General features: G+C 44.9%; 2 protein-coding genes across 4 annotated transcripts in view; one reads left to right on the top strand and one right to left on the bottom strand.

Moving 5' to 3' along the window:
• The window catches only part of LOC137631147 (pineapple eye protein-like), a 350280-nt gene that overhangs the window by 32843 nt on the left and 291365 nt on the right, over positions 1-26072 (top strand). The window lies entirely within an intron of this gene.
• LOC137631370 (general transcription factor II-I repeat domain-containing protein 2A-like) lies at positions 3860-4402 on the bottom strand. Its single transcript, XM_068363143.1, has one exon. It carries the CDS (start codon positions 4400-4402, stop codon positions 3860-3862), a length of 543 nt encoding a protein of 180 aa, XP_068219244.1.

Raw genomic sequence — 26072 nt, 5'->3', positions numbered from 1 at the left:
ACTCTCGCGAGGGGGCCATTCACGAGAATGACACTCACGTTCACGAGCTAGGCCTTCGTGACGCTGACGCCGTTCTCGAACGAGAGCTAGACTCGTTCTCGATCAAGGTCTAAAGTCTAAAGGTTCCTTGTCTAGAAGTAGAGACTGGCGTTCGCACAGCCCATCAGCGCGTAGCCTCTCAACCCCACCTTCACCTAATCGACCTCAGACTGAACCTGATCATGAGGCTGACCATAACTCAGAGAGGCGTCCGGCTAAACCTCCAGTGCTGTTTACCGCCTGGGTAGTATTAGCAAAGCGTTGCCTATGCGATGCTTGGAAACACGCTCCGATGTGACGCGTTCTCCAATGCTCAGGGGTGTCCCTACTCAGAGGCCCTCTCTGCCGACTTTGTCGGACTTAGTTGCTTCTTTGCGGCAGCAAGAAGGCATTAGACCTTACTCTTCCAGTATGGCTCCTAGTGCTCTTGTTGTGAGCACTTCTGCTCATGAATCACGCCCATTGTCGCGCAAAACTTACGATTTTGCACACATCTCGCAATTTTGGGAGTAATTGACGAGGAGATGTGTCAGAACTGCGAACAGGTGCGGTACCAACACCTCCGCCTGTGGCTTCTACCACCTCCAGCAGCAGGACGATACCCTTTCCAGAGGGTTTCGAGGGGCCTCCCAATAGGTTCGTTGATGTTCTTATTAGTATGGATCGTCCATCAAAGGAACGTGTTCCTCTGCCACAAAGACTGCTCTGCGTCAACTAATGCTCCTTCTAGAGATCCCCTTAGGGGACATTCTCCTCCTGGACCTTCAAGGGAAGCCCATGGCTTACCTAAAGGTTCTGAGCTTTCTGCATGGGTGAGCACTTTTCTCTCCACCCGCAGAAGTCTCTGGGTGTGGCTCCTCAGCCACCACAACCTCCGACTGCCTCAGTCAGAGCGACCACTAGGACTCCTTTAGAATCCTCGTCGAGTTTGTGCGTTGGGAGTCTAGACCCTAGAAGGAGATCAACGTCGGACAAGGCAGGCAGATCGCCTTCATCATGCCGAGGGTCCTCATTCTTCTGACTCTTACATAGCCAACCTGCCCTTTACCCCAGTTAAGGCAAGGGAAACCATGACCAAAAGGCACCCTAAGACAAGTAGGGACATAGACTCGGCCAGGGAGATAACTGTCCATCCCTTCAATCCTCAAGAAATTGAGGTAGTGCCTTTGGACTAGCTTCCAATTTCTTTACCTCCTCCAGAGGAAGAGTCTTCAGCTCCCGCTGCCAAAGCCTCGACTGCTGGTGCCTTGAAAATCTCGCAAGTTTCCCCTCCTAAAGCCGCGGAGGATCGTCCTGTACGTAGGGAGTCGAAAGATGCCAAGACGAAACCCAAGAACTCTGCGGCAAGGAAAGCTCGTATGGCTGAGGCACAGAAAAAGTCCCCAGTGGCAGGTCCCTCAAATGACCTTTTTGGCGACACTGACCTACTTCAGGCTAGTCTGAACTTCCACTCTGAGCAAGAGAGATGCGAGTTGGAGCATACCTTTTGGCAGGTCCTCTCTTGTGGGTGAGGGCCATTAATAGGCTGTGTACTCCCGTTACCACCACCCAGGAGGTAAGGACATGGTTCTCAACAAAATATTCTAGACCCAGAAGCCTTCCAGGATCAGTGCAGCTTTGCCCTGGTCTAAAGGCTTGATAGCTGCAAAAGGAAGGCTATTGCTCAGATAGCCAGAACTTCTAGTTCCTTGATGGGAGGTCCCTCTTCCTGGTCTCTTCCACTTCCTTTTGTCTTACTAGAGGAAGTACTTCGAGATCGAAGGGGAACCTCATTCCCCCATGTCCCTCGACCCTTCAGTAGAGTCCCTAACGAAGGGTCTTCCGACTCGAACCCTATCCTCTCTGAGGGCCTCCCTCTTGGCAGTTGAGCTTCTTAACACAGAGAGAGGTGCAAAGTATGCCATGCTGGTTGCTTCATGGCTTAATCTATGGCTAGGATCCTTGGGCTTCATGGTTTGCTCTCATGATCTTTCGAAGGAGTCTTTTAGAAAGATTTTGGAGTTTTTCCTGTTGTAGGTTACCCAAACTCTCAAGTTCTTGTTGCACCATGTCGTCAACTTTTGGGTAAATGCTATACTCAAGAGAAGGGATTCCGTCATCGGGAAATTCCACAAACAAGTGCCAAAGGTGGAAATCTCCCGGTTGAGGAACTCCAGCCTTGAGGGTTCTTCTCTCTTCGTCCCAGAGGAGATAGAGAAGGCTGCTGAACTATGGAAGAAATTGGCAAATGATTCTCTCCTCCATAGGGCTATGACATCGAGGCTCTATGGTAGACCTTCCCAGTCATCTTGTAGTCAGCAAGCACCTTCATTTCTCACCCTTCAGCTAGTAGGTCCTCAGGACCTACAAAGGTGTCTAAATGGCCCTATCCATCCAAAGGCCAGAAAGGGACAAAGTGCTTCAGAGGTAAGAAAGGAGGAAAGGGAAGTGGCCGAGGTGGTCACTCCCACTAGGAATGTCATTCCTCTTCGTCTACCACCTGTGGGAGGATGCATGCAGGGCCTCTAGCAGAGGTGGCAGTTTCACTGGGCAGAACTCTGGACGGTTGAAGTGATCACTCTAGGGTATCGTGTCCCGTGCATTCAATCTCTCCCTCCTCTGACTTGGGATCCAGTGCATCTTAACTTCTATGCGAAGGGATCCGCAAAGGAGCTGGCCCTCAGGGCTAAAGTCCAGACCATGCTACAGAAGGGCGCCCTCCAAGAGGTTGTGGACGGGTCCCCAGGTTTCTGCAGTCGAATTTTTCTTGTGAAAAAGGCAACTGGAGACCAGTCATTGATCTCTCTCTTTTGAACAAGTTTGTGCAACAGACTCGGTTCAGAATGGAGACGGCGGACACGGTTACTCAAGCGGTTCGTCCAAGGGTCTTCATGAGCACATTGGATCTAAAGGACGCCAACTTCCAGAACACAATACATTCATCTTAGAGCAGGGGTGGGCAAACTTTTCAGTGTAAGGGCCACATTAAAAAAAATAAAATTTTACTGGGCCGCATAGTATATTTTCCAGTATAATTGATATCTACAATAGCCAAAATATATTGTTTTCAAACTGAAAATGCAATAATTTTTAATTTATTAGCATTTTAAAGTACTGTAGACTAGAGGATTCCCATGAAACGCATTTATTTAGAAAAACAATTTATTTAAAAAATAAAAAAAGCAAAGTAACTCTGTTTAAGAAATAGAAAAATAATATATTTTTATTAATCAATAATTTGGAGTAGAAGTTCAAGGTAAACATATAAATTAAATCCAAAAAGACATATTTTATATATTTAGGGAAAAACTTCACATGAAGCATATTTGCTTGAAAACAAAGTAACTCAATTTAAAGACAAGAAATATTTGTATTGATATTTTAAAGCAGTAACTTCACATGAAACATAAACATTTATTAGACAAGCAAAGTAGCTCAGCAACTGAGCAACAGAAGTATCAAAATGACTCAGTGAGAATGATGCAATTGACTGCAATCATTTACCAGTTTGTTGAAATTAGGTGTCAAGTTGCTTGTACTGATTCTTAACAGTGACTGAAGATTCGAGTCTGTGAGAAGTGACCTGTTCTTTGACTTGTTAACTTTCAATATAGAAAAAGTCTGCTCACATATGTAAGTTGATGCAAATATCACAAACATCTTTCTTGCAAAATTTTTCAGATTTATAAACTTTTCTGAGTGCAAAGATGCATAAAACTCGACCAGTGGTTTATTTTCAAAGAGCCTCTTTAAAGAGTTGTCGGCTTGCAAATCAATCAGTTCTACCTGCAGTTCTTCAGCAGCTGTTTCAACGTCACAGGCAAAAGGTGAGCTGAGCAAATCAAAACTGCCCTTCAATTGCCTTGAAATCAGCAAATCTTCTGATAAATTCATCTCTTAGAGCCGTCAACTGGTAACTGTATTTGTCTGATAGTGCTTGTGTAACAGTTCGTGTTTTCAACAGAGGAAAATGAACAAAGTTTTGCTCTTTAAGCTGCTTGGAAAAAAGTTGAAGTTTCAATTGAGATGCTTTCACTTCCACATAAAATTCATGTGCAAATAAACCTTTGCCTTGTAGTTTTGTGTTTAACTCATTCAGCTTTTGCATAATGTCCACAGCAAATGCAAAATCACAAACCCATTCGTCACACTCCATTTCCCTTGAAAAGTCACAAGAAAAGTCTTTCATATTAAAAAACAAGACAACCTCTTCTTTAACGTCCCACATCCTCTTCAATACTTTCCCCATACTTAACCATCGGATATTTGTGTGGTACAGCACATCAGTAAAATCAGCCTCGATGTCTTCCAAGAAGCTTCGGAATTGCCTGTGATTCAGTCCCCGTGCTCTTATTAAGTTCACTGCACGCACCACTGGATCCATAACGTGTTTGAGTTTAAAAGATGATCTACAGAGGCTTTCTTGATGTATGATGCAGTGAAAAGACAACACACTGTGCGATGGAAAATCTTCTTTGATTTTATCATTCATCAAGGTCACAAGGCCACAGTGTTTACCTATGAGTGAAGGAGCACCATCAGTTGTAATACTTGCCAATTTATCCAGGCTTAATCTAGACCTGATTAGACTGTTAATGACACTATTGTATAAATCTTTTCCAGTAACAGTGTCTTTGAGAGACTCCATAGATAACAATTCCTCTGTAATTTCGAAGTTTTCGTCAATTCCTCTGATATAAATGAGTACCTGGGCAGTATCCTGAATGTCATTACTCTCATCTAAAGCAATAGAAAACCACTGAAAACTAACACTGGCTGTTAACACCTGATCTTGAATATTCATTGCAATTGCATCTATGCGACGAACAATAGTTCTTCGTGACAGAGATATGGCTTCCACTTTAGATATGACTTCAGGACACACAACACTGACAGCATCAACCATGCAATCTTTAATAAATTCTGCTTCTGCAAACGACTTATTTTGTTTTGCAATTTTATTTGCCAATACAAAACTTGCCTTTGTTGCATTCCTTTGTAAAGATGAAGTTTTTTCAAACACATTTTGTTGTTTCTTCAAACTTTTCATCAGATCAGTTGCCTTCTTTTGCAGTTCTTGCTTTGATAAATTGCTTCCAAAGTTGGTGTGCTTGGTTTGAAAGTGCCGTTTCAAATTGTATTCCTTGAAAACAGTAACTGTATCATGACAAATCAAACATACAGCTTTAACTCCGACGTCAGTAAAGAAATACCTTTCAGTCCACTCTTTGTTAAATACTCTGCATTCGTCTTCAATTTTTCATTTTTTAGAAGGCTTCGAATCACTCATTTTGGGTAAAGTTTGAAAGATAGTAAAAGCTGTGCTGAAATAAAATGTCCAACGTCTTTCTCTGGAATCTGCCAGGACACTGAAATGATTGAATATAAGGCAATAAACTCGTTGGCGCGGTAACAAAGTTACAACGTGACCAAAACGTTTTGTACACTATCGAGATTTAATCCCACTGGCCACTGGTAGCAAACGTGTCCGATACACGCTTCACTCACGCATACGCCCATCCCAGATGCCGAACTGCATCTTTATTCAACGATGGCCAATTATAGATTAAAAAATGAATAAATAAAATAGAATAAGAAAATCAAAATCATGAAAAAATCTATTTCCGTCTGGTTGAAAAAAAATAATGAGTGAGAAAGGATGCAAATAAAATAGAGAAAAAATGCAAGATAGAGAGACAGAGATAAAAAAGCAGAGAGAAAGAGATAAAGAAGAGGTCAGGCAAGAGAATAGCCCTTTTGTCCGTAACAAAGGGGCAGGGAAAGAAATAGAGTGAGCGAGAACAAATTTCCGATTACTTACATTCCAATTTTAAAATACTGGTTATAAAATCCTTTTGGATATTTAATATCCAATATTTAGAGGGCCGCATGAATTCCGGCCCTCGGGCCGTAGTTTGCCCACCTCTGTCTTAGAGGAAGTATCCAAGCTTCATACATGAGGAAGAGATATACCAGTTCAAGGTTCTATGCTTTGGTCTTGCAACAGCTCCTCAGGTATTCAGCAGAGTGTTGGCCCTAGTGTCATCTTGGTCTCATAGGAACGCCATTCGTATCCGCAGATATCTGCACGACTGGCTAAACCAGTCAGACTTGGAGACTACCTTTCTTCGTTACCGAGACATGCTTCTCGAGTTTTTTCATGATCTAGGGATCCTGATAACTCTCGAGAAGTCATCACTGCAACCTTCTCAAAGGCTGGTATACCTCGGTATGATAATAGACATTGTCCAACAGAAAGTCTTCTCGTCAGATGAAAGAGTACACAGACTGAGAGAAGTGGCTGCACCCTTCCTGAGAAAAGAAACCCTTCCGGCCTCATGTGGGTTGAGTTTACTAGGGCATATAATTTCTCTCATAGCCGTAGCCCACCAAACCCTTGACCAGTAAGACACCAGGGTCCTCGAAAAAGGTGTCTCCGCAGTCCTTTCCTTCCAAAGATCTAAAGTGCTCCAAACGCTTCAGAAGAGGGAAAGGTGGCAAGGGAGGCGGCAGAGGTCGCTCCCGATAGTGGGGGCAATCCCCTCACCAGCCCAATGGTGGGCTTTTGAGGTGGATGTAGTATGGGACAGATCCTTAGACAATCTCAGTGATTTGTGTAGGGTTTTTGCAACCCATTCACACAATCTCCCTAGCCACTAACTTTGGATCCAGTTCCTTCGAGCTCCCATGCAAAGGGATCCAGACCATGTCAAAAAAGGGTGCTTTCCAAGAGGTCCTCTACCAGTCTCCAGTCTTCTTCAGTTGGCTCTTTCTTGTGAAAAAGGGGTCTAGAGGCTGGAGACCAGTCATCAATCTCTTGACCTTGAACAAGTTTGTTCTACAAACTCCGTTCAGTAAGGAGATGGCAGGCACTGTCATACAGGCAGTAAGGCCTCAGGACTTCATATTCACCCTGGATCTTAAAGACGCATACTTCCAGATCCCAATCCATCTGTCTTCATGGAAGTATTTCCGGATCATACATGAGAACAGGCAATAACAGTTCAGTGCTGTGCTTTGGCCCTTTGACAACACCTCAGGCCTTCACGGGGGTGTTTGCCTTGGAGTCATCCTGGGCTCACAGAATCGGCATTCGTCGTCTTTACCTCGTCGATTGGCTGATTCTGGCAGACTTGGTAGCAGCCCTTCTTCAACACTGAGACAGGCTACTTGAGTTTGTCAGGATCTAGGGATCGTGATAAATCTCGAAGTCATCACTGCATCCCTCTCTAAGACTGGTTTAGCTGGGTATGATAATCGACACCAATCTTCCAAAAGTCTTAACATCAGATGACAGAGTACACAGGCTTGGGGAGGTGGAAGGCCACTTCCTGAGACAAGAAGAGCTTTCAGCCCAACAGTGGTTGTGTCTCCTAGGTCACCTAGCATCCCTGGTCCATCTAGTCCTCAACAGCTGCCTCAGAGTTTGATCTCTTCAGTAGGAACTGGAATCCAGGTGGAGCCAGCACACCGGCTCCCCGGATACTCTTGTTGACGGATCTTCAGTGGTGAGTGACAGAGGAGAACCTCCGCAGAGGGACAGACCTACTCGTCTCTACACTGGAATTGATGCTCTATACAAATGCATCAAAAGAAGGGTGGGGGTTCACATGATGCACCACACGGCTTCCGGGCTATTGTACGAGTCCGAAAGGTACCAGTACATAAATTTCCTCGAGATGAGAGCAGCCATTCTAGTTCTTCAACAGTTCCAATAGTTCCTGGTAGATAACTCTATGGTTTTCACACCCTACGCCATCTAGCAGTACAGACTCTACGGACAGAAGAACATTTGGAACCCTATTATTGAGTTTCATTCCAGCCAAAAGGAATGTTCTCGCAAACAGTCTGAACTGAGCGACTCAAATAGTAGGCTCCAAATGGTCTGTGAATCATCTGATAGCCCACAAAGACCTGACTTTGCTGAGTTCCCCGACTGTGGACCTGTTTGCGACATCCCTCAACTTCAGTCCTGGATCCTTAGGCTCTCTGGCAAAATGCATTCCAATAATGGTGGGATAACATCGAGGTGTAAGCCTTTCCCCCGTTCTGTCTGATGAGAAGGGTGCTCAACAAGACCAAAGCATCGAACAACCTAATCATGACACTCACAGCTCTGCAATGGCATCACGTGAAATGGTTTCTGGACCTTCTGCAGCTCCTGATAGAGCTACCGAAGGAACTCCCTCTACGACCAGATGTACTCAGACAACCACATGTGAACATCTATCACACCGCAGTAGCTTCCCTACACCTTTACGCCTGGAGACTATCCAGCATCTCCTTTCTCACAGAGGCTTTTCACAACGAATTGCGAGAAAGATTTCTGGATACCCCTGAAGATCATCTGCGTCAGTTTACCAGGCAAAGTGTACAGTCTTCATTGGTTGGTGTTGTGGAAGAGGTGTCTCTCCCCTTGATGCCACTATTCCAGTAATAGTGGAGTTCCTTATATACCTTTGGGAGGAAAAGTTCCTCTCGGTCTCGGCAGTGAAAAGCTACTGCTCACCCTTAAGCATGGCCTTTAGACTGAAAGGAATCAATCTTTCCTCTTCGTTGGAGTTATCTCTTCATACGAAGCTATGGGATCACTTGCCCCAGTCTGAAGTTAGACCACCTGCTTGTAATGTGGTTCACGTCCTTCGATCCCCGAAGGGCGCTCCCTTTGAACCTTTACGCTAGGCAGCAGATCGCTTTAGCATCTGCAAAGAGAGTTAGTGAACTTTATGGTCTATCCTACGATGTCGCCCATTTAAGGGGATGAGGGGAGGTTACACTTTGCTTTATCCCTGAGTTTTATGAATAGAACTTAACTGGCAGTTTTATATATATAAAGCTTAGTCTCTGACGTTCGGCGGAATTTTTCAAAAATTGCGCCAACCGCCATGTGTTGGTTGTGCGGTTAGGTGATTAACAACCCTTACAGGGTGGTACTTGGAATCATTCCCGTTTTCTGTTCCTCAGATCATTTCTGCCGGCTGGATCGACAACATCGTTGGTCCGCCATTACAGTAGAGTTTTTCGTTTCGCTTTCCCTGTGTTGCTGTACCGGACTTCCTTTTGGTGAAGTACATTGATTTGGGGATTTGGCAATCGTGTTTCTGTTTATTCTGATACTTTTTGGTTTTGTTTAATATGAGTGAGAAACTTCATTTTCGTGTGTGTGCAAATGAGGAATGCAAGTTGAGGTTACCGAAAGTTTCGGTAGACCCTCACACAGTTTGTTTAGGTTGCAGGGGTTTTGATTGTGCACTGGATAATAGGTGCAAAGAATGTGAGATTTTGAATGAGAAAGATTGGTTAGCTATGAAGCGCTATGTGCGCAAATTAGAGCTAGATAGAGTAAGGAGAGCTTTTAGATCTAAATCTAAGTCTACTAGTGAACCTAGTTTAGATATTTCCATTGAACCTTTAATTAATTCCTCTATGGAAGTTGATCCTTCCCCTGAGGTAGTAACTCCTGCCCCTTCTACAGGATTTGTATCTGCGGATGACCTTCGGTACGCCAGGATGGCGGCCGAGTTGAGGGCTATTAAAGATCAAATTGCGGCCTTAAAAGGTAAGAGTGAGAGTGAAGTTAGTGCTTGTGAAAGTGCAGTGAAGGTGGCGACTGATCGAACCTGTCATTACCCTAGATCTAGACCTTTACCAAGCTCCTAGGACCAAGGGAGAAGGTACGTCGACGACCGAAAGGGGGTAAGAGGTACGTATCCTTGGTCAGCCGTCGCCTCTGACAGTCTTGTTGCTTTTTCCCAGGCTGCTCTTGACCGCTACGGAAAAGGTGTGTCGGATGTGATGGTGTCTTCCCCGAACCCCTCTCCCAGACGCAAGTGGCAGTATGAGGCTTCGAGACCGACTAAGAGGAGGTGGAACCAAAATGAACAGTCTCGTTCTCACTCTCCCGGTTCTAGTAGCCACGAACCTTGTCCTTTAGAGGATGATTTGGATACCGCTCCTGTAAAGAGGACGAAACCAAGGGACGAAAGTCAAGAAGATCAGGGAAAGATCCTTCTCCTTCTACCAGCACTACTCGACAGCCGTCTCCTTCAGAACCGCAGGATCCAGCAGCGGTCGCTAAATCGTTTATGACTGTTATGCAAGAGCAACTCTTCTCTTTAGTTCAAGCTTTTAGCCGCTCCCCCTCCCAGTCGGACAGACGTAAGGACGACTCGTTACCTGCCAAGAAATCAGCTTCTAAGAGGGAACGGAGTTCCTCTCCAAGGGAGCCTCTGCGCGCTTCGTCAAAGGCACGGCCCTGCGCTTCTTCCTCATCTGCTCGCCTCCAGGACTCTGGTGATACGCGACGTCAGGACAATTCCGCTTCTCGCTCTCGGCGCCAGGACGATTCCGTCTCTCGCTCTCGGCACCAGGACGATTCTAGCCTGCTTCTCCAGGATGATGCCGCTTCTCGTCGCCAGGACGATTGCGGCTCTCGGCGCAAGGACGCTTCCTTCTCTCGGCGCCAGGATGCATCCGCCTACCGCCTCATGGACTCTTCTAGCGCTTGGTGCCAGGACGCTTCTGACTCGCGGCGCCAAGACGATACCAGCTCTCGGCGCCAGGACACAAGTGGTTCTCGGTGTCTGGCTGCTTGCAGCCCTCTTCTACTGGACGCATCCTAGAATTTTCCTCTGTCGGATTCAGGTGAACCTTCTACCCGATCGAAAGCTGTAGTTGAGGTGGGACAGGATCTTGATGATGTCTCAGAGGACGATGACAAGCCTGCTGACGCGGCTGGCGATTACAAGGTTCTCTCTCACTCCCTCCTTGAGCTGTATGGGGAGGAGTTTCAACCTTCTGCTCCTCGTTCTCCTCAATCACAGTTTAGCAGGAAGAAGGCCAAGAAACAGTCGGCCTTCATCAAGATGAAGGTCTCTCTTTCTGCTAAGAAGGCTCTCGCTAAAGTGGACAAATGGATGAAGGAGCGCAGACAAGCGGTTAAGACCACCTTCTCTTTTCCACCAGCTCGACTTGCTTCGAAGGCTAGCATGTGGTACGGGACTGGAGAACCTCTGGATCTGGGAGTTCCTGCCTCCTCCCAGGGTGACTTCTCTGGTGTTGTGGACTCTGCCAGAAGGCATACCCTTAACTCGGCTAAGGTTATGTGGTCAATGTCTGAACTTGATCACCTCATCAAAGGGATTTTCAGAGCGTTTGAGGTTTTTAGTTTTTTGGACTGGTCTCTAGGGACTCTGGCCAGGAAGACAGAGCAAATGGAGGGAACACAAGACCTGACGAGTATCATGTCATGCATGGATAAAGCTCTTAGGGATGGATCTAATGAGTTGGCTTCCCTTTTTTCGGTAGGAGTCTTGAAGAAGAGGGCCCTATTATGTTCCTTTGCTTCGAGATCTGTGACTGTTGCGCAGAAGTCTGAACTCCTTTACGCCCCCCTTTCACAACATCTCTTTCCTGAGGCCCTTGTCAGAGATATTACGCTTTCTCTTGTGCGAAAACCTTTGTGAGTCACTCCTTCGTCTCTGAAGAGAGAGGAGAGAAAATTCCAACAGCCCTTTCGAGGTAGGGCTCCTTCGAGATCAGACTTCAGAGGAAGGAGTCAGGAGGAAGGACGAATAGAGGTTCGTTTAGATCCCGCTCCAAGAAATGAAGTGCAAGTCCTCCAGACAACGATAGGGGCAAGACTGTCACTTTTATTGGCAGGCTTGGAAGAAAAGAGGGGCGGACACCTGGTCTCTCGATCATCAAGGAAGGATACAAGATCCCCTTTTGAAAAAGCCTCCTCTTTCAAATACTCCTCTAGCCTTAGTGGCTCAGATGCTGAACAAGGGAGCGATAGAACCAGTTCTGGAGCTATCCTCCCCTGGCTTCTACAATCGCCTGTTTCTGGTACCCAAGAACTCGGGTGGATGGAGACCCATCCTGGATGTCAGCTCGCTGAACGTCTTCGTGGAAAAAACAAAATTTACCATGGAGACGACTCAATCTGTGCTGGCAGCAGTACGTCCAGGGGACTGGATGGTGTCTCTCTATTTACAGGACGCTTATTTTCATGTCCCCATCCATCCGACTTCAAGGAAATACCTGAGATTTATGATCCAGGACAAGTGCTTCCAGTTCAAGGCACTTTGCTTCGGTCTCAGCACTGCTCCTCAAGTCTTCACCAGGGTAATGGCAAACATGGCAGGCTGGCTTCATCAAGAGGGGATAAGGGTATCCTTTTACCTGGACGACTGGTTGATATGATCACGGTCGAAAGAAAAATGTCTGGAGGACTACAAAAGACGTTCATGATGGCTCAAGAACTGGGTCTCGTTATCAACAGGGAGAAATCTCAGACCGAGCCAAATCAGATTATTCTCTATTTGGGGATAGTTCTGAATTCAGTTCATTTTTGGGCTTCTCCCTCTCAGGAGAGGCAGACCAAGTGCCTCGAGAAGGTCCAAGAATTCTTGAAGAAATGGAAGTGCTCAGCGAGGGAGTGGATGAATTTACTGGGAACTATCTCCTCGCTCGAACAGTTTGTCTCTTTGGGGAAACTGCACCTCAGACCTCTTCAACACTTCCTATCAAAGGTGTGGAACAAGAAGATTCCTTCTCCTTCCCCATTCCAGCAGAAGTCAAGGACCATCTGATTTGGTGGCTGGATCCAGCTTTGTTAGGAGAAGGGATCTCCCTGTACAAGAAGAACCCAGACCTAGTGTTGTTCTCAGACGCGTTGGAGTCAGGATGGGGAGCAACACTAGGAAGCAAGGAGGTCTCAGGCTCTTGGGAAAAGAGTCAGATCGGATGGCACATTAACAGAAAAGAGTTGATGGCCATTCTGTTAGGGCTAAAGGCCTTCAAAGACTCAGTGTCAGGGAAGATAGTGGAGTTAACTCGGACAACACCACAGCTCTAGCTTACATCAGGAAGCAAGGGGGACTCGCTCTCTGTCTCTGTTCGAAACAGGAAGGGAGCTCCTTTAAGGGTTGAAGGAAAACAAGAGAGAACTGTTAACAAGATTTGTACAGGGACAGAGGAATGTAAGAGCAGCCATGCTCAGCAGGAAAGGGCAAGTTCTTCCCACAAAATGGACCCTCAACCAGCAGGTCTGTCAGAGTCTCTGGAAGTTGTGGGGGGAGACCTATAATAGACTTTTCACCTCCAACCAGAACAAGAGGATCCCCAACTACTGCTCCCAAGTCCCGGACAAGGAGGCAATAACGGTAGATGCCTTTCTGATGGATTGGACAGGGATGGACACAAATGCATTTCCCACGTTCAAGATCATCAATCTGGTTGTCAGGAAATTCGCTCTCGAATCAGGACGAATGATCCTAGTAGCTCCATTCTGGCCAACAAGAGAATGGTTCACGGAAGTGGGGGACATGTTGGTGGACTTCACAAGAAGCCTTCCTGCAAGTCCAAAGCTTCTCAAACAACTCCACTTCAAGAGGTATCATCAAAACCCCCTCGCTCTCAAACTGACTGCCTTCAGACTATCGAGAAGCTTGTCAGAGCGAGAGGATTTTTGGCGCAAGCTGCAAAAGCTATCGCCAGATCGAGGAGGGTGTCTTCACAAAGGGTCTACCAATCTAAGTGGGAAACTTTTAGAGCTTGGTGTAGACAGCACAAAGTTTCCTCAACCTCTACCTCTGTGAATCAAATTGTGGATTTTTTGTTATCCCTCAGACAGGATGCTAAGCTGGCAGTATCCACGATTAAAGGGTATAGGAGTATGCTCTCAGCTGCCTGTAGGCATAGAGGCTGAGATTTGTCTCAAAATAAAGACTTACAAGACCTCGTGAAGTCTTTTGAGACAACTAAGCAGGTTCAGTTAAGGCCCCCATCTTGGAACCTGGATGTGGTTCTGAAGTTTCTATGCACCAAGAAGTTCGAACCCATCTTGCAAGCTTCTCTTAGATATGCAACGAAAAAAACCCTCTTCCTGATGGCTCTAGCCACAGCTAAATGGGTCAGCGAGGTTCATGTTATTGAAAAACAAGTGGGCTTCAATCAGAATGGAGCGGTATGTGCTTTAAGGATTGTCTTCCTCGCCAAGAACGAGAACGCATCAAAACCCTGGCCGAGGACTTTTAAGGTCCCTAACCTCACTAATCTAGTGGGTCAAGAGCAGGAGAGGCTCCTCTGTCGAGTTAGAGCCCTTAGAGCTTATTTGTCTCACACTAAGAATGTTAGAGTCGCATCTAACTCCTTATGGTGCTCAGTGAAAGATCCGCAAAAACCCCTTTCAAAGAACGCTTTGTCTTTTTTTCCCGAGGGAGACTATAAGAGAAGCTCACCTCTTTGTGTGAGGAAGAGCACGTCGGCCTTTTGAAAGTATGGGCTCACGAAGTGAGAGCTATTGCTACTTCGCTGTCATATCGTAAGAATATGTCAGTTAGGCAAATTATGGATGCAACGTTCTGGAGAAGTAACTCTGTGTTCGCCTCTCATTACCTCAGAGAGGTAAAAGTGGATTATGAAAGGTGTTACACCTTGTGCCCATACGTAGCTACGGCTTCTGTATTAGGCAAAGGAGTTACTACCTCCCTTCAACCTTAGCTTTTGTATACCTTTGTGTGGGTTGGTGTTTTTATGGTTGTCTGAGGACATCGACTTGTACGGTACCCTCAGTCTAGATAGATAGTTTATATCTATTCTGCAAGATTAGGTGGTTAGTTTTAGTAAGGTTGCAATTTTTAATATAAGGGGCGAAGGTAGTTCTGAAGTCTAGTCAAGTTGTTGGTTTCACCCCGTTGACAGACTCGATTGAGTTGTTTTCAGCATGACAGGTCCACTCCTGGCTGACACTCCTAAGGGAAAGCGACTCAAGAGGCAGGAACCTTTGAAGTCAGCTACCTTAGCAGGTGAGGAATCAAGGTGTGTTTTTTCTTCTACAACTTTTTGTTGTTTCCCCAACGATGTTTACTGTCTGTCTCCCTCCTCCAAATGTGTGAATCAGCTATATATATATATAACTGCCAGGTAAGTTCTATTCATAAAAATGGAGTTTTTATGATAAAACAAAGTTTTATGAATACTTACCTGGCAGTTATATATATATTTTAAAGCCCACCCACCTCCCCTCAGCAGACAGGTCGGGCAAAGATGATCAGAGAAACAGAAAACGGGAATGATTCCAAGTACCACCCTTTAAGGGTTGTTAACCACCTAACCGCACAACCACCACACGGCGGTTGCCGCGATTTTTGAAAAATTCTACCAAACGTCAAAGACTAAGCTATATATAACTGCCAGGTAAGTATTCATAAAACTTTGTTTTATCATAAAAACTCCATTTTATAGCAAAAGACTCAAAATCCAGTGGTCACGGATCCTAGATTCGTGGCTTTTCGGATCGCAAGTCTTCGTTCTGAAACCCATGATCCAGATAAATTGTTACTATGTCTAGTGAGGGGTTTGAGATATTCTTAACGCTCTGCAGCAGTTCGTCCCTGCGTGTCAGCACTTTTCCTTAGCACAGGGAAGGTCACGGATAATACCATAGCCTGGATTTGTAAAGTCATTGACCATGCACTGCATCCTGACCCTCCTCCTACTCAACGACCTAGAGCTCATGATGTTTGGTTTATAATCATGTCCTTGGCGTTTAAATGCAACTACTCTATGGCGCAGGTGTTGCAAGCGGGTGTGTTGAAGCGTCAGACGACCTTCACCGCCCACTACCTACGAGATGTGACCCACAAAAACATGGATATGATTGCCATTGGTCCTGTGGTGGCTGTACAACAAGTAGTTTAAAAATATCTCAGGCTTTTTGATAGACAAGTAGCAGAATGAGGGCATTGTTTACCTTGGATTAGTCTGTATGAACGTTAAGAATGACTGGCTCCTTTCTTTTCTTTCATCTTCCACTCTCTTGGGGAATAGCACTATGGGTCCTTTTTGGGCTCAAGCCATATCGTCCTGATTGAAGTTCCTACAAGTAGCTTCCTAAGGGATACTGTATATGTACTACAGTACAGTGATATTCCCAGAGAATTTTACCTTTAGGTCCCCAGAATTCTAACTCCTGTTGCGAATATCCTTAAATTTTCTCTCAAGGATATCGCATAATATTAGAGGACGTATTCTTGACACGCCACATAGCAATCTGCACCCCTAATAGCGTTTACGCTTCAAGGGGGAAAGTGGCAGAATAGAAGGGGAGCCGTGTCAAGGTTACCTTCGTTCTCATACTACTATTGAGTATCACAACAGCGCCATATCCGAGATGGCGAACATTCCTAATTTTGTAGCGAATTCGCACGGTGGTGTTCCCTGTTGATCTGGCATTTTCGATCGATTTTCAAGGATTATTATTATGTAATCTCCAGCTACTTTCACCTCTGGAAAGTTGAGTATTGAATCTTTACAATATGTGTGTTTTAGTTCCTGTCTCACAGTGAAATTAGAGTAATTTATTGTGATTAGGAGCTAGGCCTGTTGCAGGAGGCGCCATAGGCGCTGTCGTTCATTGGGCATGTGTTATTTAGTTAGTAGAACGACATTCCCGGTTTTAATAGCATTAATAATTTAATTATGAAAGCTATTTAGGCATTTTATACTTGTAAAGATATTTATATGCATAATTTTCCTTTTTCTGTGTCGATCATATATGTCAGAGTTTTGGTGATTTAGGTAACCGAGATCTCACCTTGCCTAGGTAATGTAACCTAGGCAACATGTACTTTTGACATTTTACCCGTTAACGGCGTGTATTGGTCATCAATTCATTGGAAATTGATATCTCCTAGAATTATTAGATAACCAATGCTCGTCTCTAATAGAGATTTAAGGGTAATCTCTCTTCCCTCTGGGTCTAGCCAACCCTAATGGGTCGGCCTTGAATTTTTAATTCAGGCATGACGAGCCTAGGGTTTTCTGTCTCGTCCCTTAACAGCAGATGGCAAGTTTTGGGATTCGATCAGAACCTCAGAATATTTAGTCTTGTGCCGGCAGTCGGCCTGCCGGGTGAATAGTCATTCCCCTGCCGGCTAGGCTGTCGGCATAGGAGGCTAGCCCTCACTTGGTTACACCTGAAGTGGTGGTATGATGCCGCCACCTTCTCCCTGTGGCCTAGTTGACTAGTCCTATGCTCACAGACCCTAGGCTGAAGAGTAGTATACATCTGAGGCCTAGGATGCCGCGGCACTGGAATTCTGTTTCTCCCTTGTTGAGAGGAGGCGGCACTGCTGCTGTCCCCATAACTGTATTGGCACACCCTAGGCTAGAGAATAGAAGATTCTCCTGCGGCCTAGGATGGCGCCGATACTGAAACAGAATTTCTTCAAGGTGTTTAGGTCTGGCAACGTTGCCGGCTCCTACCACACCTAATATAGGACCCTTTTTCCTCCCCCTCTGTTCTTTTATCTTGGCCGAGCCATTATCCTTATTGAGCTGGCGTCCTGCAACCTTACCGTTGCCGGTGGGTAGCCGGGGCTGGCCAGACTCCCTCTCTACAGCCGTTGTCCGCCTGCCTGCGGCTATGCCAGCTGCAGGCAGCCATGACAACTGCCGGCAGCCATGTGTCTTACAAACTGTCGCCGGCGATGCATGCTGCTGGTAGCCATGTCATTTGTCGACAGCCATGTTGGCTGTGAGTGGGAAGTCCATTCTGTCACCAAGGTTCTTCAGTTCTCCCTTGGACTGCTAGCCTCAAGTTCTATTGTCGGAGTACCGCCGGCCAGGCCGGCATAGATAAGTGCTGACTCAGCCGGTAGCACGCCGACTGTACTAGTGCTACCGGAGGCTAGCCTACTGGTGGTGTATCGGCGGGATCTTGCCGGCAATAGAACTGTGGCTGGATGGAAGCCTGAATGTTACATTCTCCCCTTTCATTTGAACCTTCTTTCTGGAGAAAGGCAGTAAAATTAGACTTTACATCCTTAATTACTGTATACATACACAGTAATAGGTAGCCTTCACTCCATGCTCTCTCTCTCTCTTTTAGCTAGCAGGCTGGATGTGCCGGCAAGAACTAGCTATGCCGGCTGAACTACAGTACTGTATATGTTTATACAGGAAGTCACTATATTTGCAGTATAGGATATACTGCAGATAGCAAAACTACTGTATATATTATACTAGTAGTTATTTCCAATATATCTTGGGTATCCCTACCTGGGTATTTGCTGAGCCCAATCCTATATTGAAAGAATATAATTTCTTCAATATTCTGATAAGAAATAAGTTTTTAGATTACCCTACAATATTAAATATTTTATGGTCTGGGGTGTTACACTCCTAACCCTTAAGGGGTAGAACTCTTATCCTTGAGTCTCCCTGATCAGGAAACTCTATGATTTAATATTGTAAAGGAGTAAAGGAGGCCACAGCAAATAGGTTGGGTGGGATACACAAATATGTCTTATTTTTCCTAGTCCAGTTGGTGTCATGCCAGCTGGACCGTGCCGTCAGATGCTTGCCACAAAGGCAGCACACTGGCTGAACTACATTATATATAATTATACTGTAGCCAGTAATTTGCAACATAGTATATACTGCAAATAGAAAACTATAGTATGATTATACCGTAGTTATTTCTAACATATCTTGGGTACCCTTGTGTGAGCTTCTGCTGGTACCGCTCCTATATTGAAAGAATAGCATTTCTTCAATATTCTGATTAAGAAATCAGTCATCCTTACCCCACAGTGTTAAGAATGAAAAGGGACATTGATTTTTTCACTTCTCTACCCCTAGGGGTTAGAACCCTTTTAGTTGGAGTTTCCTTGATAGAGGAATCTCCTTATATTAATACTGAGGGGAGGTAACAGCATTTGCTTGCAGGGGATACACAAGTATGTGTCTCCCACTATCCCATTATAGTTTACTATCCTAAGTTAGTGTATTAAAAGATTACTTTTATATATTGCTTATCAGTGAGATGATAATTGTATACTAATTCGGTTTTCCTTTCTCTATAGGAGGAACACCAGATGACATGTGTTGCAGTCTTCTGCAAGATCAAGAGTAAGTGTTTTTACGGTCATAATACATACAGGTTTCATGCCCCCTGCAATATTATTATTGGAACCCGCAGGTTTGCAATGTGTGTCAGACTTTAATGTCCGAGGGTTTCGAGAATCCCAAGTCGATAGAGACTAGGGATGCAGCTCATTACAAATTACGCAACTGGGTGAGATTTTTCCAGAAAATCTCTCCGGGACCTTATCTACCTAATGATAAGATGCGTAAGCTACTATATCCGAAAGCAAGTAAGGAAATAGTGGGGCCCCAGGCACGATTTACATCTCCCGACGGCCAGATAGCCTTTGGGAAGGAGGGTAGGAAACGCCCACAGGAAGAAGGGGGGAATGTCGTGTCGGAATTGTTTCCGTCTATGCTGGCTCTAGAGCCATCGACATCGACATCTTAACCTTCTACCCCTCTATTAGATGGAATGGACAAATTATGGACCCAAGTGAAAAATCTAATATAAAACTTCCGCAAACAAGATGAAAAGCAGGAAGCGAAATGCAAGATAGAGCCTCGTAATGCTCCACTTGTTGCTCCCCAACGGTCATACAAACGACCCATAGATCAAGACCTTCTTAAATGCTCCAAAACCAATCCCTGGAGGTTTGCGGAGCTGATGCCGATTTTAAACGGCAAACTCTACATCCTGGAGAAGATGGGTGCTGTACCTTTGGACAAAATGCAGTTTTGGCCAAACTTTGACGCTTTCCCTAATTGTTTCGTTCGACTGAATTATGAACCAATGTCAAGAAAAGGAATGGAATCGAAGGAGGTCATGATTCTCGACCATGATAAGACTTGGCGATCCTGTCAAGTAGCCTGAAAAAGGCGGGTTACTCTGTGGCGAAGGTATTCACACTAGGTAACAGGCACCCTTCCTTTCTTGCTCCTGCTTCAATTTCATTCCCCTTTACGGGGAAGGCATTTAAATCTGTTGCCAAGGCAGTGGAGGCAGGTAGACCATGTCCTGCACTCGAGGAGTGCAAGCCTCTGTCACTAGCCTTTCCCAGACAGGAGAAGGACTGGAAGGAAGCCCACTTAACCTTTTCAGTAGGAAGACTAGATGCGGATGTCGCCAGTCGACAGTTTAACGAAAATCTCCCTAAATTGTCTGAGTTTCTCTTGTATAATGAACTAGAGACGAAGGAGAGACTCGCAGCCTCCTTATCCCTACAAAACTACATAGAGTTGTGTTCAACCCATCAAGGTACTCCAGACATGCTCATGGTCTTAGCCAAAATACTTATGGCTACCTTAGTAAAAGACCTTAATGCCTTTATGAAGGCTAGGAGAGCATGTAGGGAGTTTGTGTTCATTGCTGCAACAGTGAAACATGAAACAAGGAAGCTCATATCTTCCAACATCTGGGGTAAAGACCTCTTCCCAGACGAGGTAGTTAGAAAAGTGATTAAGAACGCCACCACGGAGAACATAGGACTTCTCCAAAAGTGGGGCATCCTTTCAAAGAGAAAGTCTTCCACAGTTGTGGGTCCCCAACCTAAAAGGAAGAGGGAAAAGTCTGGAAATATATATCAGGCTGTTCAACAACATTCCACAGTTGCAGTTACCGCGGTGCCACAGGCAGGTGGTCGAAAATATAAACCTACTGATAATTCGAAGCATAGAGATGCTCTTGGTATGCGAGCGGTTCCTTTAGGATCGCTGGACCTTCGATCCTTGGGTCCAAGGCCTAATCAAGATGGGAGGTAGAAATGTCTCCTCCATCATTTCCTCAACTCTTCCTACAATCCAAAACCCTAGTGGAGGAGTATACCTGAGAGCTCTAGAGCATACAGGTGGTAAGGAAACTATAGTCCATCGAATTCCAGAGAAGGCTGTTTGGTGTTCACGAGAAGGACTCGAGAAGACTCCAAGTCATTCTGAACTTGTCGCCACTCAGCAAGTTCAAATAAAACAGTGAGTTCAAAATGTTAATCCTTCTGAACATAAGGACCCTGTTTCAAAAAGGGGTGTTCGTAGTCTTGTCAGACCTGAAAGTTGTCCATTGGCAGCTTCTAGCCAATCACCCCCTCCCCTCCTATCTAGGGGTCAAGTTACATAGGGTAACGTATATCCTAGGAAAGATACTTGTTGGACTAGACACAGTCCTAAATATCTTCACAGGATTGGCAGACACAGTCACGCAAAAACCAAGCCTAGAAAAAGTTCAGGCAACAATGTACCTGAACGAGAGGCTGGGGTGGGCAGCTCCCGAAGTGGCTGGTCTATGAACATCCAAGGAAATTATCCCGTTCTCGGAACATCGCGGATGCAAGATAACCTTCAAGAAGTCTCGATTCTCTCCAGCTCAAAGGTTTCAGTGGCTAAAAAATCATTGAAGCCTGTGGTCACACCACCTCTCCTTTCCCTTGGGAATGTAAAAGGAGATTGCAATGTCGGTCAAGAGACTCTGGTAATCAGTCAGATTTCCAAGATGCTAACAAAGAGGAGCTCTGAATTCTCTCCAGTTCGCAATAGAGACAGACTCAGTGCTAAGAGCACTGCTGAAAGATGCGTTAAGAGTCTGGAGAAGATATGCATCAAACGCTCGAAGAGATCTAAAAAGACCGGTATCGGTCCTTCCTTAATCGCTTCCCTAACAAAGGTCAAAGACCGAAAGTCCCAAGACCAGGTTGGTCCTGTCGTTAGTGGGGAAACTCTCCATGCAGATCAGACTTCCTACGGCTGATCTGGGACACCGAAGCGGTAATGAGACGTTGCAATCTACAATGCTAGAGAACGTCTCATACAGTCCAGGTGAAGTTATCCATCCTTTCCTTAAAGAGATGGCACCTGTCAGCAGTTCATGTACAATCGATCCGCATTGTGACAGTGGATGCTCTACTTGGGCTCAAGCCGATAGAGTTAGAATGCTCCATGGACGCAGATCTATTCTCTCTCAGATGGGAACAAGTCCCCAAACTGCAGATCGACCTCTTCATCACGAGCGTCTTCAAGAAACTACCTCGATATATAGCCCCATACGAGGATCCTCTCGTGGAGATAACAGACATCATGTCTCTGTTATGGAAGGGATGGACTCAGGATTTCATGTTTATCCCATCTAATCACCTGCTGAAGGTCATCAACATGCTGAGATCCTTCCAGGTAGGAGTAGCTCTGTTGGCTCCCAAGTAGCCCAAGAGCAATCTATCCTCATTAGTGAAGGAACTGAGGCTGAGCCTGGCCCTAGTTCTGAACTTAGGACTATTTCAGAAGGTTCAGAAGTTAATTGCCTTCGATTTATCACAGAGAACCCGAACCCTTCATTTCATGATTTTCTTGCCCTAGCGGTTAGGAAAAGATTTGGGATCTCAGAAGGCAATATAGAATTCCTAGAAGAATAAAAGTCTAAGTCAACTAGAAGACAATATGAGTCTTTTTGGAAAAAGTAGGTTGCTTTTGTAAAAGCAAAAGGACCGAAAGAAATTTCAATGAACTTCTGTCTATCCTTTGTCCACCTTCATAATCAAGGTCTGGCAGCCAACATGATAACTACGTGCAAGTCAGCCTTGACTAGACCTCTTCTATATTCCTTTCAAGTGGATCTGGCGAATGAAATCTTTAATAAGATTCCGAAGGCATGTGCAAGGCTTAGGCCTGCAGCACCACCAAACCCCATCTCATGGTCTTTGGACAAGGTTCTACATTATGCCTCATCTCTGAACAATGAAGATTGTTCCCTTAAGGATCTAACCCAAAAGGTTACTTTTCTATTCACTATAGCCTCTGGGGCTAGAGTTAGTGAAATAGTGGCCCCATGTAGAGATGAGGGCCACATTCAGTTCACATAAGCAGGAGAACTGAATCTCTTCCCTGATCCAACCTTTTTTTTTTTTTGCTAAGAATGAGCTACCCACTAAGAGGTAGGGTCCCTGGAGAATCTGCCCTATGAAGGAAGATGTCCCTTTATGTCCTGTAGAGTGTCTAAAGGTCTATCTTCGTAGAAGTTCAGACTTCAGGGGAGGACAGCTCTTTAAAGGAGAAACCTCTGGATCAAACTTATCCCTAAAACAACTGAGGGCGAAGCTCACCTACTTTATTCGTAGAGCAGATCCTGACAGTATTCCCGCAGGTCATGATCCGAGAAAAATTGCTTCATCACTGAACTTCTTTCAGTATATGGACTTTGAGCGCTGTTGTGATACTCAATAGTAGTATGAGAACGAGGGTAACCTTGATACGGCTCCCCTTCTATTCTGCCACTTTCCTCCTCAAAGTGTAAACGCTATTAGGGCTGCAGATTGCTATGTGGCGTGTCAAGAATACGTCCTCTGATATTATGCGATATCCTTGAGAGAAAATTTAAAGATATTCGCGCCAGGAGTTAGAATTCTGGAGACCTAAAGGTAAAATTCTCTGGGAATATCACTGTAGTACATATATCCCTTAGGAAGCTACTTACAGTATAGGAACTTCCATCAGGACGACATGGCCATCTCATCCAAAAATAGATTTTTCGCTTCGCTCAAAATCCGTTCTGTATCCTATTTTCACCTATCTGCAGGTAATAATCATTACCTTTTTGGGCTCAAGCTATGTTGTCCTGATGGAAGCTTCCTATAGACAGCTTTCTAAGTGATATTTGGCTACAGTGAAAATTTTTATTAAGGATATCGCATAATATCAGGGGACATATATCATGATACGACACATGGTAATCTTCACCCCGAATAGTGTTTTCGCTTTGAGGGGGAAGAGTGGCAAAATTGAAGGGGAGCTGTTATCAAGGTCACCCTTCCTCCCCTACTATTACAGAGCCCAAAATGGCGGCTCATTCCTTATTCAGTAGCGCTTTTGCACGGTGTATCTCCCTGCTTATCTAGTGTTTTAGACCGCTATTTTTGAGGATTTAACATGCATTCTCCAGCATCTTCTGCCTCTGAAAGTTGAGTATTTAATCTTTCCTGCGTATAATTTTTCAGCACCTGTCTCACAGTGAAATTAGCATAATTTTAACGTATTTATAGGAGCATAGCCTGCTTTATTTAGTCAGCAGAATGACATTCCCAGTATTTAGCTTTAATGAATTATAGCTATTTAGGCAAAATTATACTAGTGAAGATAAGGTCATGCACATATTTTTCCTCTTCCTTAAATGTGTCAATCGTATACGTTAGTCTCTCGGTGATATAGCGTAGTATACTTTCGTACATTATCCCCGTTTACCCTCTCGTATCGTTTTATCGATTCAATAGGAGATAGTATATCTCCTAGAATTAATTATATATTTGATACTCGTCTCCTTCGGAGATTTAAAGGTAAACCCTTCCTTCCCTCTTGAGTGCTGCCATTAGGTGACAACCCTGTCTTGGTCTTGCCATATAGTACACTCCGGCTTGACTAGGCTAGTGTTTTTCTGCCTTCCCCCTTGCCGGCGAGTATCCCGGCTTGGTTTTACGACAGTAACTCAGAGTGTTCAGTCTTTATGCCGACAACTTGGCTGCCAGGTGAGTAGTCATTCCCCTGCCGGCTTACAGTTGTTGACATAGGAAGCTAGCTTCTCTAGCCCGCATCCGAAGTGGTAGTACGATGCTGCCACCGTCTCCCTTGCGGTCTAGAAAACAAGTCTTGTTTCGGCAGACCCTGGGCTGAAGAATCGACATTCTTCTGGCGCCCAGAACGGCGCCGATATTGAAACAAGGTTTCAAATTGTGTTTGGAAATGGCCGGAAATTCTGGCGCCTTCTCCCGACACAACATACAAGACCCTTTCCCTGCCCCTCTCTGTCCTTTAGCGATAGCCTAGCCATCGTATGTCTGTGGCCGGTGTCCTACAATCTCCCCGCTTGCCGGGTAGAACGTGGCGCCGGCCGAGCTCCTACAAAGGCTTCTTGATAGCCACTCTGACCTTCCCCATATGGACGCAAGGCTCCCGGAAAGGCTGTGCCGGCCATGACGGCTGCCGGTGGGATACCCTTTGTCTTTGAGTGTTCTTCAGTCCTCCCTTCCCTTGCTGTGAGAAACAATCCTAACTGTAAATATGTTAGGGCGCCTTTAGATCGGGCTCCTAACAGATCTAGAGTGCCTAAGCCTTTGGAAGTACAGCTGAAAAATGATGCTAGAGAAGTAGGCTTGTTAACAGCACAGATAGCAGAGGTAGGATATCCCAAGTCTCCTCCTTGGTGTAATCCACCTGTTAAAGTATGTTTTACGGCAGGAGGGAAAAATACCTTACCTAGTAGGGTAATGAAAAGTGAGTTTTTAAATCATGCTGCTCAACATCATGGGAAACATGTTTTTACAGATGGCTCCAAATCGGCTGCAGGAGTTGGAAGTGCAGCTGTGGTGGGGGATATTGTTATTAGAAGGAAACTCCCATCCTCTTGTTCAATTTTTACTGCTGAGCTGTACGCAATAATTCTCGCAGTCCAACATATTTTTAAAAATGGCAACCAAAATAGTTTTGATACAATTTTTACGGATTCCAATAGTGTTTTACTCTCATTAAAACAAATTATGCCAGGCCATCATCTAGTACAAGAGGTGCAGGACTGGTTAGTACTTCTGCAGTCTAGGAAGAGTATCAGTGTTCACTTCTGTTGGGTCCCTGCCCATGTTGGGGTGGATGGAAATGAACAAGTAGATAAGGCAGCAAAGGAAGCTTCAGGGCTAAGTAATCCATCCCCCTTGAGTATTCCTTACAAAGATCTTAAAAGTGAGATTCATCTTTACTGTAAAAATAAGTGGCAAGCTCGATGGTCTGAACTGACCACCAATACAAAATTGAAACAAATCCACCCATTGGTGGATAAATGGTCATCTTGTAATTCTACAAGTAGAAGGGATACCATTATTTTAACTAGGCTGCGTATTGGCCATACACATGCAACGCACAATTATTTAATGAAGAGTGGGGAAGGGAGACAGGCCCCTCTTTGTAATACCTGTCAAGTGACAATGGATGTTAAACATATTTTAGTCGATTGTCCTGTTTTTAATCTTCAGAGGAGGACACATTTACTCCAGGACAAACCTTTAAGAGATATACTGGGGGAAAACTGTAATACCCTGAACTTGAGAAAATTTATACAAAGTATTGGGTTATATTACGAGCTATAATTGATTTTATTTATTTATTTATTTTACCCTTTTAATCCCTATTTATTTCACATCTAGATTTTATTGTAT

Source organism: Palaemon carinicauda, chromosome 39 (assembly GCF_036898095.1).
Source record: "Palaemon carinicauda isolate YSFRI2023 chromosome 39, ASM3689809v2, whole genome shotgun sequence".
Lineage (NCBI taxonomy): Eukaryota > Metazoa > Arthropoda > Malacostraca > Decapoda > Palaemonidae > Palaemon > Palaemon carinicauda.
Note: the sequence above shows the minus strand (reverse complement) of the source record. Positions and strands in the feature narration are given on the sequence as shown.

Coding starts and splice junctions, on each gene's coding strand:
- LOC137631370 (XM_068363143.1), bottom strand. CDS start 4,402: ATGGATCCAGTGGTGCGTGCAGTGAACTTAATAAGAGCACGGGGACTG.